Consider the following 15470-nt stretch of genomic DNA (forward strand, 5'->3'; position numbering starts at 1 on the left):
AGCCTTCTCTTCTGGGGAGGGCCTTTCTGATTCTATTAAACTTACAGAGAATAAAGAAAATCTGCTTTTCAGTATGTTATCTGCAGTTTCGTGCCCTGATGGGCTGGTAGGACTTACCAAATCTATTAGAACAGTAGTAGTCAAATGTTTTTAGGTTGCAGTCCACTTAAACTAGAGATTGTCTCACGGATACCGAACCTCTCATTTCCTTGTATCATAAGCACACTCCTTTTGGTTCTTAATTATTCATAAAGGTAATATTAGGATAGCATCAAGGAGACAAAGATGAAAATAACTTGATTTAATATGTGGCTGCTTGGTGAAGTGCTTTCATTCTGTTTCTATCATATTTATGTCTTCTCAGTGCATATAGAACTTGTTTTCAGTGCTGAATCTCCCAGTGTTATCAGAAGCCGCTGATGTTCTCTGCGGGTCACTTTGTAATTTGGTTCTGTGTCATACACTTTGTGTTTGGAAATCTGATTAGGGATGAATTTTCACGGAAGAAAAACTTGACTAAGGGAATAGGAAGCAGCCATGCAGAACACAGATAGGTGCTTATTCTTTTAAGTTTAGCTAGTTGAAAAAGCCTCCAGAAACCCAAAAAATCTGGATTTGAAGTCTAATATGTAGTGTTGCTGTAGAGATGTATAGTTTTAGTCTCCTGGTTTTAGAGAGACAAGGTGGGTGAGGTAATATCTTTTACTGGACCAGCTTCTGTTGGTGAGAGAGACCAGTTTTCAAGCTTATACAGAGCTCTTCTGCAGGTCTGGGAAATGTACTCAGAGAGTATGTCTACACAGCAATTAAACACCTGTGGCTGGCTCATATCAGCTGACTCAGACTTGTGGTGCTTGGGCTACGGGACTGTAAAATTGTGCTGTAGACGGTTGGGGTTGGGCTCGGGCTCGGGCTCCAGCCTGAGCCCTGGGAACCTCCCACTTTGGACATATGAGCCAGCCTGAGTCAGCTGACATGGCCTAGCCACAGGTGTTTAATTGTTGAGTAGACATACCCAGAACGTCCCAGCTAAATACAAAGTAGAACAAATTGTTTAGCATAACACCTGTCCAGTCATAAGGGGGAAAACAAAAAAGAGGGGAGTTGGGAATTAAGTGGATTATAGATTGTTGTAATAAGCCATGAATCCAGTGTGTCTATTCAGGCAATGATTTTTAGTATCCAGAAAAGTTCTGAATTTAAGCCCACAGCATGGGCGGCAGGTGAACGCGTCGTTGCGGGAGGTTAGCCTCTGGCCCCTCCCACTCTGGCTGAGGCCCTGCCCCTCCCTTTCCATGCTCCCTCCCCCGCTGGAGATCAGAGCACATCTCTCCTCCCCCACAGCTGCCGGACCCCCAGTGCGCCCCCAGCCCTAACGCACCGGGCAGGTGGTGTGGTCCCAGCGGAGGGGTGGCGAGGCGGTCTCAGCCCCGGGCCTTATGCACACCAGCCCCAGCCTGCCTGCCTCTCAGCCACAGAAGAGCGAGAAGGGAACTAGAAGCAGGCAGGAGGGGGCTTGAAGGTGGAGCATGGGTGGGGCCACGCCAGGCTGTTTGGGGAGGTACCACCTTCCCCTGCCTATGCTACTTGCTGCCCATAGCTCCCTGGCTCATCTTTTGAAAGTGTTGTGCAGGTTTCCTTTGAGGATGAGGTCTGAGAGGCCAGGTATAGAGCAGTCGCATTGTGAAAAGTGGTCACCCACAGGTGATATGGGTTTTTTGTCTTTTATCATTTTTCTGTATGAATTCATTTGAGAGCATAGTGACTACCCTTCCCACCCTCCTGTGACTGGAGAGGTGTTGACAGGCCAATTCATCTTGAATGGTCCCTTGAACTATGTGTTAACTACTTATGCTAAACAATCTGTTCCACCTTGTATTTAGCTGAAACTCTGAGTACATTTCCTAGACCTGAAGAAGCTCTCTCTCTTGCCAACAGAAGATATTATCTCACCCACCTTGTCTTTTGAAATCTAATAGGAAGTGTTACTGTCTGAAGACTGGTTTCAGAGTAGCAGCCATGTTAGTCTGTATTCAGAAAAAGAAAAGGAGTACTTGTGGCACCTTAGAGACTAACCAATTTATTTGAGCATAAGCTTTCGTGAGCTACAGTTCACTTCATCGGATGCTTTCAATGGAAAATACAGTGGGGAGATTTATATACATAGTGAACATGAAACAATGGGTGTTACCATACACACTGTAAGGAGAGTGATCACTTAAGGTGAGCTATTACCAGCAGGAGAGCGGGGGTGGGGGGGAGAGAAACCTTTTGTAGTGATAATCAAGGTGGGCCATTTCCAGCAGTTGACAAGAATGTCTGAGGAACAGTGGGGGGAGAGCGGGGAATAAACATGGGGAAATAGTTTTACTTTGTGTAATGACCCATCCACTGTATTCAAGCCTAAGTTAATTGTATCCAGTTTGCAAATTAATTCCAATTCAGCAGTCTCTCATTGGAGTCTGTTTTTGAAGTTTTTTTTGTTGAAGAATTGCCACTTTTAGGTCTGTATTCAAGTGACCAAACAGATTGAAGTGTTCTCCAACTGGTTTTTGAATGTTCTAATTCTTGACATCAGATTTGTGTCCATTTATTCTTTTACGTAGAGACTGTCCAGTTTGACCAATGTACATGGCAGAGTGGCATTGCTGGCACATTGGTAGATGTGCAGGTGAACGAGCCTCTGATGGTGTGGCTGATGGGATTAGGCCCTATGATGGTGTCCCCTGAATAGATATGTGGGCACAGTTGGCAACGGGTTTTGTTGCAAGGATAGGTTCCTGGGTTAGTGGTTCTGTTGTGTGGTGTGTGGTTGCTGGTGAGTATCTGCTTCAGTTTGGGGGGCTGTCTGTAAGCAAGGACTGGCCTGTTTCCCAAGATCTGTGAGAGTGATGGGTCGTCCTTCAGGATAGGTTGTAGATCCTTGATGATGCGTTGGAGAGGTTTTAGTTGGGGGCTGAAGGTAATGGCCCACCTTGATTATCACTACAAAAGTTTTTTTCCCCTCCGTTCTCCTGCTGGTAATAGCTCACCTTAAGTGATCACTCTCCTTACAGTGTGTATGGTAACACCCATTGTTTCATGTTCTCTGTGTATATAAATCTCCCCACTGTATTTTCCACTGAATGCATCCGATGAAGTGAGCTGTAGCTCACGAAAGCTTATGCTCAAATAAATTTGTTAGTTTCTAAGGTGCCATAAGTCCTCCTTTTCTTTTTGTCTGAAGACTGACTGCTTCACCACTGTGACAGAAGCAGATCCATGGAGTGCCTGGGAGTACTCCATGGAGCACAGCTTGAGAACAGAAAATATACACCTGTTAAAAGAAAAGGAGTACTTGTGGCACCTTAGAGACTAACCAATTTATTTGAGCATGAGCTTTCGTGAGCTACAGCTCACTTCATCGGATGCATACCGTGGAAACTGCAGAAGACCTGTCAATACACCTGTTAGTTATCGTTGTGGTGATGCAAAAACCCCCAAATCATTGTACTGGCAGTTGATGTTTTTCTGTCCTTCATAACAAGATTATTCAGACTTGAAGTGCAGGGGAATCTTTCTCCTTTGTGAACAGAGTGGAGAGCCACAACATCTTTCGGCACAACTTCTTAATGTTACTTTGTGCCATTGGCTTTGTGATTCTGTTTGTAATGCAGCACCATCACATGTTAAAGACAATATAAACATCACAGTGCACCTTAAGGCTGTTGTGTCATGATTATTTTAAGACTCTTGGTGACTCTGACACAATTTGTCCTCCTCCCCTGTCTTTCTCTCTTCCCCCATCTTGCCTGCTTGCTGGAAATTTGGAGTGTTTCTCCTCTCTCTCTACTCACCCTTTTCTAGGCTGTGTAGAGGCCTGGCAGCTTTAATCCAGTTCTTTAGGGTTTCATGTGCTGCTTGACATGTTTCTGGCAGTGTTCATGTTATCAGTGCTCTGCTCATTCTGCTTGAGACCAAGCAGAGTAAGAGGATATTAATCAAAACCATGTAAAAATTAATCACTTTGCCAATGCTAAAGAGCTGCACGAGGCTCTTGAGCCCCAGGCTGAATATCAATTTTCTCCATTATCTCATAAATAGCTCCCTAAACACACCATTTTTTTTTTAAAGGGCATTTTGTGGGACCTGAGTCTACAAAGCGAACTAAGGATCATATGCGCCCCACTGTTGTGTGGCATGTAGGGGAGTGAAATCATTTTAATTGTGCATAAAAGGGGTCATGGAAGAGTATGTGATCTGTAAGGCAGCTGTGTGGTATGTTTTTCTGCCACACTAACTCCTTGTTTGAAGGGAAGTGTGGGAGACAAAGGGTATTGCCCAGCAGTGGGGTGAGGAGTCAGGAAACTACTGTTCTGAATTGCATGTTCCCCTTATGTTGAACTGTACATCATTCAAACACCATTAAACCAATCACATGGGCAGATCCACTGCCAGAAACACTATACCAACTGTGAGGGAGGTTTGTGGGGTATTGCCTTATTTTTTCCACTGGTCATTGGCAATTCTCATAGATGCACACTTTGGATAGGTAAGATGCAGTATGTTAGGTTACATTATTTTTTTAAATATTTCCTAAAAACAATATTATCTACTGAATAAAATAAATTGAACAACAGAAAATTGTTCATGTAATATCGAACAGGTAGTTGTAGTATTTTTTGTGTCTAAGATTTTACTTGTCCTGTCTCATTTCTTTTTTAAAAATATAGAATGATCATTTTAATAATAATTGATTACGGATATCATTGGTTCCCCTCCCCACCCCCCCCAAAAAAGTTTAGTTGGGCTAGTATGTGAGGGAGTTCCAATCCATGAGGAAAAATAAGACAAAATATTAAACGAACAATAGCAGTACTAAACCCTAATAGGTCCCAACACCTACGTGAAAGTGTAAATCATGCATCGGAGAAAACAGGCACCTTCTGACAACAATAAAAATAAATTAGCATTCCCCAAAGTGTACTACAATTGGAGATGAGCCTGAGATGTAAAATGTTGGGCATATTTGGATCTAGTGTTTTGGTTCTGCACATTATAGATATATTAGAACTAACCACAAAGCTCAGGAAGATTGAGATTTGGGTGTTGGTTCAGACACATCTGTACTTGCAGTCCACTACCTCAAAGAGAGACTTCAACCAACCTTTTGTTTAATTATCATAGAGAAATCCAAAAATCTTGAGACAGATAGAATTATCATCTTGATAAGTCAGTATAGACGGAGATTAAAAAAAAAGGGAGAACATATCTTAATAAGGGTTGGCTATAATTCTCACATGGCTATTAGGTTACTGTGTATTTTAAGAGAGATAAGAGAAGGGAAAAAAAGAAAGTAGTTCATCCTGGTTTTGAATTACATTCACTTTGTTGTGATGTGCCTGTGTTGTGGCCAAACTATTTCACCTTCTCAGTCAACTATTTAAAGGTGTCGTATACTCAGCACATAAATCAATTCTGATATGTTAATCTTTTCATGAAAGGAATGTTCAGAGTTTTAGAAGAAGACTAAGAGCTGTTTAATTCTCTTCATCTAATGTCCTGAATCACTGGACTCAACAGAACTTTTCCCTATCTCTAGCCTCATTCCTGTAGAGCCTGCAGATCTATTCCTCCATTTAGCTATCTGTGTTCTTATACTGGCACTTATCTCTGTACTATCTGAACACCAACAGTAATCTTTTTCCTTCTCAGCTCTGAATATAGAAGTGTGAATAAAGGTACAACAGTGGGAAAGTTTGGGATACGATACATACTAGAACATTTCATTTACTTCATCTTCGTTTTCCCGCAATATCTTCTCAAACACATCTATATACACCCACAAACAAACACTGTGAACCAAGTAAGCTAATTCTCCTACAGGCTGAACAGGAAGAAAGAGAGAGTGCTTATTATTTCTAGCTTTAGTACATGGGAAGCACTCAGATACTACGGTAATGGAGTAGAGGTTCTTCCCACCCTCTGCAAGAAACTCTGATCTTGAGCTCCAAAAAGAGGTTCCCTGTCCAAATCCCAACCTCTTCATGCCTCCTTACCTATGACCTGTTCCTTCACTTCTTAGATTTCTTCACCTTCTCTGTGATCTCCGTACCAAGCAGACTCAGTGTCAATGGTCCCTTCCCAAGTTTTCTTTTCCAGCCTTCCAGCTCTCTCTATAACTTCTCCAATACCTGCAGCTACCCATGCACCTTCCAGGGCCCCTATTGGATACACCCAATTATTCTGCTCCTTCCATATCTCTACCTTTGTGAAGGAAGGGAGCTACTTTTATGTAGCCCTCCACACCTTGCACTGGAGTCTCCAACTCTCATCAGCCCAGACTACTACTGCTCCCAGCATTTCTCTGGGCTGAAGCCGGAAACAGGGCAGTATGGGGCATGTGACCTGCCTTAAGGGGACAGTACACCTTGTCACAGGTCCATTTAAGTATTTAGTTAAAGTTATAGATAATACTTGTTTGAATTGCAAACAGGATTGTTGGTGGGCTGGCTGAGAAATGCATAATATATTTTCTCATATATCCTTTACTGTGACCAAAAACGTGTATTGTCCATTTTAGTTATTACTGTACTGTAAATAAAAATCACATGCTATTTTCATAAATTGTATTGCGTGTTTTAACCCATAACAAGGAATGAACTTGTTCTTTATTACTTCATAGGTATCACTGCCCAGTGCCTAAGATTTTTTATGTCCAATTGACTGTTGGTAACAGTGAGTTTTTTGGTGAAGGAAAGACTCGTCAAGCTGCTAGACACAATGCTGCGATGAAGGCTCTTCAAGCTCTCCAGAATGAACCTATCCCAGAAAAATTACCTCAGGTTTGTGATTTAAAAACTTACTGAGCCTCGTTGTCAAACTTTGGTACTCAAATCCCACATTTGGATGCTTATGTCATTAAAAGGTTGTGGAAAAACACAGCTTAGTGGATTTTTTCCAGAATTCTCATTCTCTCTCTCTCTCTCTCTCTCTCTCTCTCTCTCTCACAGAAGTGTTTACATGCACAGAACATATTTTACTTTTTTTAAAAAATACTAGAAACAGGATGTAATTTCAATCTGAATGAAAACTGTTTTAAAATAACAGGTTAAAAAGCAAGTGATGAGAATAGGAAGGTTCTTGTTATACCTATGATGAAACACTAATAAAGTTTTAAAGTCTAGAAGCTGAGAGGAGAAGGGGAATAAGTGTAGTCATTGGTGTTTGGAGAGAGAGAGATAGCTAGTGGGTGGATTCAATTGTGGGCTTGGTTTCCCTAGAATCCACAAACTTCTGGGAAATGGACTCTGGTAACATGGTTCTATTAAGCTTACTCTCACAGCTTATTTTTCAGTTTTCAATTTTCATAGTATTGAATTCAATAGCTGGTTGTTTTTCCTAATAACCATAGTAAATGTGGTAGCAGCTGATCAATTTAGAAAGCAGGTGATTATTGTCAAAAGTCAGTTTATCTAGCTCCACGTGCCTATTGCTGAAGGAAGTGGTAAGGAACAAACTATTGAATAGACTTAAGTTGTGACAACGTATAATTCTTCTAAGGTAAAATGGAAAGATTGTCAAGAGTTGTTAAGAAGCAAAATAGAAAGCTTTGTGGTCATCCCCAAAAGTGCATCAAATACCTATTTAATCCATGACCTCTGAGAATGAATTATTATTAATAAATGTACATAGTGCCATGAATGTGTTCTACAGACTATGAAAAAGACTGGTCCCTGTCCCAAGAAGTTAATAATGTATTCTGATATTTTTCAGAATAAAAGCCAAATGGTGATGTGTATTTTTGAAGTGAATGTTTGTGCATGAGGAACCTCACTGAGATCACCGACTCACTTTAAATAGGCTATCGAACAGCTGTCAGATGGTTTTAGGCTTTCAGCCTGTTAGTCCCTGCATGGTTCATTAGCTTTCTTCAGTGTTGCATTTGTAAGGATCAGTATTTGCGTTGCTTTAGAAATGAAAATATTCCAACACATTTTAAAAAAATATTTAAGCAAAATAAATAATTAGAACTGTCTCACAGGTAGCTTTGCAAATGAAAAGGTTTATAACAACTAACTTACCAAGTGACTTGAGCCAGAACACACATACTTGGAAGACACTAAAATGCCCTCAGTGCACTCCCTTTTGGACAATACCTATTGAGATCCTGTGCAGAGCAATAATCTAAAAAAAATAACTAAAAATACCTGGAGTTTTTTTTGTTTTAAGCTACCATTTAAATGTGAAATAATTCTGTTTATTAAAAAGAACAATTATGCAACTTTTATTCCTCTTTCTCTTCCCAAACTATACCTTAATAGTCATCATTGTGGGTGAGAGAAAATTTTACTAACCCTCGTTAGTTATGCCATCATTCCTTTTCTGGATCAGGAAGAATATTATTTACTTCAAGTCGTTCAAGAGGATTGGTTAGGAGTCTTTAAAAAAGAGAATTTAAGAGAATTTAAAAGATCGTAGGAAAATATCACTTCAGTTATGTTTTCCGAAGGCCTGGATGCGGTCTTAAAAAACCCAAGCTGTGAAGTTTGACTAGAGAGACATACTTTTTAGTTCTATACTGTGTTTGTTTTTTAGTATTATATTTTTTCAGGAAGGGTCCTTGAATTCAAGATGTCCATTAATGAGGACAGGAAAATGTTGCTTATTCTTCACTTGCCAGCGATTATATTTGTTAACATCATTTAGTTTCTGATGTCCCACAAAGTAAACTGCTATCATCCAAGTATATATACTAATTAGTAGTTGTGGGAAATAAATTATATGGGTAGTTCTGTTTAGATGCTCATTTCTTCATAGTCTATGTATGTGAAACTGGAAAAGTTATTTATTTACCCAACAAAAGCAATAGGATCTCAGATTAAACTGTATGTCCCAGTCACAAGAATATAACAGCATCATTTTATCAGGTCCCTCAGGATATCCAGGCTTCCAAAGGATAAGCTGTGGTTGTACAAATCTGAGATTCTTAACTGCAACTTCTGTTGGGCTGTCCACATTGTTCTGTGTCTTTCCAGATCTAACTTAGTAAGGGAAACCTCATCATTTTCTTACCACAAAGCAGACATTTAAAGTTCTCCAACTCTCCAGTTAGACAGGAAGGAATGCATTTTCAGAAGGGCAGCTTCCCTTTTGGGGATGCAGTTTGAACTCACAATAGACCTGTGAGCACAAATCAGGTAGTTAGAGGTACAGCTACATAGATTTGAACCTGCATTTTACTTTTGCAGCGCAATGAACAGGGAGGCCAGGCCTTGGATTGATTGAATATATACCCCAACTATCTTCAGCAGTCAAGAGGTTTGGAAAAAAATAACTTTTTCCCCACGAGAGTTCAGGGAACTTTGATGTAAAATGAAACTGAGTGTCCATTAGTGAAGTATCTAAAATCTAAGAGAGAAAGGGTGGTCTAATGGTTAGGGCACTAGCCTAGGACTTGGGAGACCTGGAGTCAGGTCCCTTCTCTGCCACAGACTTCCTGTGGACTTCTGGTACATCACTTAGCCTCTCTGTACATCAATACCCCATCTTTAAATGAGGCTAAATGGTACTTCTTTAGCTCATATGGGGTGTTGGGAGGATAATACATTAAAGACTGTGGTGATCAGATACTATGGAAATGGGCACCATAAACTTACTCAGATAGATAGAACTTGACCATTGGGAGTCCTGTGCAGTTGTGCTGAAGGAGCTGTGCTCAAGAACGAAAATGGGAATGTTATTTCATAATGTGAAGACAAATCTGTCAGCTGCATAAGTAGCATCTGGAAGGGCTTGTACAAGGACCTCAAGTTCTAAAATGAATTTTTGCTCATTTTAACTTGTTTTATTATAAGCAAAAATTATTTTCCTCTGCCATTATGTTTCTTTTCCATCTGAGAGCTGAATTTCTGCAGCCATGTGAGTGATAAAACATCTCCCTTCACAACTAACAGTGATACTTCTTAGGTTTGGTGTAATTTGTATACCTGGAGACTTCTTGCATCATCCTCACAGTATGATCTACCTACAAGTAGAGTGGTAGTGGGCATCGCAAATTAAATACTCTGACAAACAGACAATGTCCTGTATAATATCCTGTACAAACGTTATGGAATTAAGATAAACTTTATTGACTCAACCTTAATTCAATAAGGTTAAATTAATACCTTTGGGATATGTTGTATTAAAAATACAACTGGGTATATGTTACTGTGGCATTGAATGTACCTTCTCTAGTAGGGAGGGGGGATGCTAATGAACTTCCTATGTATTCAACCCTTTGAAGCCACCCCACTGAAGAGATATGCATATGGAGAATCCAGTCTGAACTAATAGACAAAGAAAGGGGTTTTGGATAAATAGCCTGATTTTACATTGGCTCAGAGTCATCTTTCTGATCCAGCAAACTGACAGAACCCCTGGTCCACAAGAGGGCCCCAGTCCCTAGAGTAGAGTTGGAAGGACTGGGTGCTTGTTCAGAGCTGAAGCTCAGCTGTGATGAATTGGTAACCACAAGGAATTCCCCCTTGAGTGGGGATCTAAAGGTTCTGTTTCTGCCAGAATCCATGTTAGGGATGGGGTGAACCCTGGTAAGCTTATTAACATACATGTAGGTCATTTTATTGTTTTAGATATGTTTTTTCTGTAGTGCTTTTTACCTTAAGAATAAAGTAGACTTGCAGGGGAAGTGATGTGTGTGTGACGGGTTGGGTCACAGAAACCCCCTTGGGACTGACTTGATGTGCTGAGACTCCTCTGAGTCTGTTTTCCCTGACAGCTTGGGACTTCAGTACCTTGCCTTTGTGAGCCAGACACACTAGCCTGCTACAAACATAGGCCCAGGTCCGAACCATGTCCCCCGAAAGCTGCAGGCTTAACTGAAAACAGCTTAAGAAGTGCTCCTGTCTCCAACACCCAGATACCCAGTTCCCAATGGGATCCAAACCCCAAATAAATCCGTTTTACTCTGTATAAAGCTTATACAGGGTAAACCCATAAACTGTTCACCCTCTATAACATTGATAAAGAGAGATGCACAGCTGTTTGCTCCCCCAGGAATTAATTACTTGCTCTGGGTTAAATAATAAGTAAAAAGTGATTTTACTGAATATAAAAAGTAGGATTTAAGTAGTTTCAAGTAATAACAGACAGAACAAAGTAAGTTACCAAGCAAAATAAAATAAAACACGCAAGTCTAAGCCTCATACAGTAAAGAACTAAATGCAGGTAAATCTCACCCTCAGAGATGTTCCAGTAAGCTTCTTTTACAGACTAGACTTCCTCCTCGTCTGGGTCCAGCAATCACTCACACTCCTGTAGTTACTGTCCTTTGTTCCAGTTTCTTTCAGGCATCTCTTTGAGGTGGAGAGGCTATCTTCTGAGCCAGCTGAACACAAAATGGAGGGGTTTCCAGATGCTTATATAGTCTCTCTTGTGGGTGGAAACCCCTCTCTTCTCCTGTGTTAAATCCCCTCCACAAGATGGAGTTTTGCAGTCACCTGGGCAAGTCACATGTCTATGAATGATTCAGCTTTTTGTAGGCCGGGACTCCATTGTTTACATGTTAGTTTGAACGTTCCCAGGAAAGCTTAGATATGGATTGGCATCTCCTAAGTTCCATTGTTAGCTAAGTACTCCCAATTACTTGAATAACCCCTTCACACTATGTTGACCAAATCTGCCTTATGTGCTTCCTACAGCAAATGCTTTAACTACAAGCATAGACCCAACACTCATAACTTCAGATATAAAAGTGATATTTGCATCTGAATAGGATGAATACATTCTGTAGAACATAACCTTTGCAAAGATACATCACATGGCATATCTAGCATAAAACATATTCCAGTTATGTCATATTTACACTCATAAGCATATTTCTATAAAGCATTATACAGTGCAACGTCACAGTGTGGTACCCTATAACTGTAGCAATTACGCCTGTCAGCTGTCTCTAAAGAGAAAGCAAGCAGGTTGACCTTGGACAACCTGTCTGTGCTGGGAAATACGCAGTGAAGACGGGGAACTGTGCAGCCTGGAAATATCCTGGTCAAAAGGAAGAGGGATGAGCCTGTCCACACAAGAGAGATGACGGCTGGAAAGCTGGAAGCCTGGGAATGGTGCCCTTGCTGGACCACTGAGGGGAAATACAGGTGCAGTTGTCCTAAATTGTGACAAATACAAACCAATGACTCAGTTCCATCTGGTGTTTGTGCATCTGAACTGTGATGTAGGCCTAACATAGACTATAAAATCCTTGAGATGGAAACCATGAATTCCTCTATGTTCAGTACAGTATAGAGCACAGTAAATAATACATAAATAGGTACTGTTCATCCTTTGGCCTTCATAAGCAGGTGTCTGTTTAATGCAGATGTCTCAATATTTCTTTCAAATTATGAGGTTTCTTTTTTTAACTTAATGTGAGGCACACAAAATCTTTTAGACATGTTAAAGCACTGAAAATAAATTTTGTGGACTTGGTACTACGTTGTGCAAAGTGTGGAGAAAGCACAAGGTGAACAGCAGTGAGCACGACAGGAAGTGTATAGGAATCTGAACCTGCACTAATGAAAGAACTACTTTGTGGCTGCCAAATTACCCCTGCCAACTAGCAGAAGTGAGGCCTAAGAAGCGAATGCATAGCTGAGAGTTTCAGACTTATGATGAGGGTTACATTTAAATCCATAAATCTTTAGAAACTCTCGTAATTTCTACATGACCTTCCCCTTATGCACTTTGGCTTCCTTACATTCAAGAAGATGTGGAAGAAGCTTGAGACTTACTGCTGCTCAGGGCTGAGGACAGTGCCTAATCCATAATGTTACTTGTGCCTTTGCCAAGCCTGTGCTTACATTTGCACTCCCTGCAAGAATATTCATAAACTCAGAGATTTTAAGGGGAAGAAGGGACCTTTATTACCTACAGAGCACAGGCCATAGAATTTTACCTAGGAATTCCTGCATCAGTCCCAAAACTTCTGTCTGAGCTTGAGCAAAGCTTTTAGAAAGACATCCAACCATGATTTAAAAGATTTTATCACACCCAAGGTAAATTGTTCCAGTGGTTAAGTAACCTCATTGTAAAAAATAAATTACACTTTATTTCTAGTCTGAATTTGTTTAGCTTTAGCTTCCATCCATTAGATCTCATTATGCCTTTGACTGCTAGATTTGAAGAGCTCCCTGCTATCAGAAATCTTCCCCCCATGTAGGTGGTTCCAGACTGTGGTTAACTCACCTTATAACCTTCTCTTTGTTAAGACAAATTGATTAGGCTTCTCTCACTGTAAATCAGGTTTTCCAAACCACGGATCATGCTTGTAGCTCTTTTCTGAACCCTTTTTGTCAATGTCTATTTTAAAGTGTGGCCCCCAGAACTAGACACAGCATTCCAGTAGTGGTCTTGCTAATGCAGTCTTCAGTGGTAACAACACCTCCCTACTTCTATTCAGTATTCCCCTATTATATATCCCAGGAATTCATTTGTTTTCTTAGCCTCTGCAACCTGCTGCAAGTTCCTGTTTAGTTCATTATCCTCCATGACCCCCTAAGTCCTTTTCTAAGTCACTGCTTTCCAAAATACAGTCTGCTATCCTATAAGTGTGACCTGCATTCTTGGTTCCAGGTGTGTGACCTTGTATTTAGCTGTACTAACATACATGATGTTCAAGTGAGTTCCCCTTACCACATGATCCAGATCTCTCTCTAGAACTGACCTGTCCTGGACATTATTTACCCTTTCTCTAAATATTTGTATCACCTGTAAACTTTAGCAGCAATGATTTTGTGTTTTCTTCCAGACCATTGCTAAAAATATTGAAGAGCATTTTCAGGGTCAAAGCTTAAATTGGAAAGCTAGCTGAGTGTTTGGACCCTGTTTGTAGACTTTTGTGACCATTTGCTGAGATAAATAAAGGCTTTCCCTTCCTGTACATTTTAGTAGTTTGTTTCTTATGCATAAGTTTAAATGTATAAATAGTTTATAAAAGGTTATTAATATAATTTATAGTTATTGTGAAGAATGTGGGTATTATCTGTATTTTTATATATATATATATATATATATATATATATATATATATATATATATATATATATATATATATATATATATATATATATATATATATATATATATTAGTAGTAGTTAAATTTATATATAATCTGTGCACCAGCAGGGTCCACATGGGCCAGTTAGTGCAAGATATGCTATTGTGAATTAAAATGTACACCCTTCTGGTATGGATTAAAGCACTGTTTAAATAAGCCTTTAGTTAGCTTTGGTCTGGAGAAGCCAAACTCAGTGACTCTGGACAGCCCTAATTTCTAATTCCAAACAGACAATGTAGGTGTTAATCTTTGAAAGTTTACCTCAACTGATATAGAAACAGAACCCACAAAATGGGGAAAGATCCTTGTCTGAAACAAACCTCAGGGGCTTTTCAGGTGGGAAAGCACTTTTAAAAGCTGAGTCTCTGTGGAGACAGGAGAACACTGACTGGCGGACAGAGCTGAGGGGCAGAAGCTACAGAGATGCAGCGTGCCTCAACAAACCCAATATGGGGGAATGCCTGGGACAAATGGAGCCTTCTGAACTTGCAAGGAAAGGCTAAGGTATAGATAGGATAATATGTTAGGCCTTTTGTTTTATTTTGTTGTTATGATCCTAAGGGTAATTAAATAATGCTTGGTTTGGAAGAAACTGTTCTCTGTCACTGCATTTTCATGCTGGTGATGAGCTCCTGGAGTGAAAATCTAAGCAGGGGCTAAAACTCAGCAGGCCCTGCTGAGGATATGGTTGGTAGATGGGTACTGTAACCTAGTGGCCCAGTCAGAGAGTGGGGATAAATCACAGAACTCCACCTTGAGAGAAATACAGATGTGGGCTGGTCCTTGGAAGGGATGTCCATGGGAAGAGAGAGAGGTCAAAGACACAGGCTGCCCTGGAACTGTAACAGTTTTGTTATGGACATGAATAGTGTGTGTTATAGACTGTTATAAACCGTGTTTCTAATCAGCTTAAAAGTCTGTAAAAATTGCTTGCTTGCTTATTTATTTATCCTTTATAACCATGTATAAATGTTCCTTTAATATAAGGCATGGCTACGTTTTGTGTTGATTTTACAGGTAAGTGGATGGCGGGTAATGTGTTATACGATGTGACTTATAGGGAGTCAGGAACACTTGCAGGGCGAAAAAATGTAATGGCTGTTCAGACAAGTGACTGTAATTAATAGGTGAACATCAAAAGAAGTTTCACTCTGGAAGGAGTAGAGACTAAGTTATTTCATAAATGTGACATTTTAACAAACCACTAAGGCCTGGGCTACACTTAGCTGAAGATGAAGCATCTTAGTTTGACTTACCTGGCCTTCCTCACAGCAGCAAGTTGACCGTCGACTCTGCTTACTCCTCCTGCTGAGGTGGAGTACAGGCATCGATTTGGGGATTGATTTATCACGTCTAGACGAGATGCGCTAGATCGAT

At 40.3% G+C, this 15470-nt stretch overlaps 1 protein-coding gene across 21 annotated transcripts in view; it reads left to right on the forward strand.

Moving 5' to 3' along the window:
• The window catches only part of STAU2 (staufen double-stranded RNA binding protein 2), a 225159-nt gene that overhangs the window by 51806 nt on the left and 157883 nt on the right, over window positions 1–15470 (forward strand). For all 21 annotated transcript variants that reach the window (XR_013635293.1, XM_073330822.2, XM_073330823.2 and 18 more), the window contains one exon: window positions 6665–6824. Coding sequence is in view for 20 of the 21 variants with exons in the window: in XM_073330822.2 (XP_073186923.1) it covers window positions 6665–6824 (160 nt within the window). In the remaining variant the exon portion in view is untranslated. The remainder of the gene's footprint in view (window positions 1–6664; window positions 6825–15470) is intronic.

This window comes from Lepidochelys kempii, chromosome 2 (assembly GCF_965140285.1).
Source record: "Lepidochelys kempii isolate rLepKem1 chromosome 2, rLepKem1.hap1, whole genome shotgun sequence".
Classification (NCBI taxonomy): Eukaryota; Metazoa; Chordata; order Testudines; family Cheloniidae; genus Lepidochelys; species Lepidochelys kempii.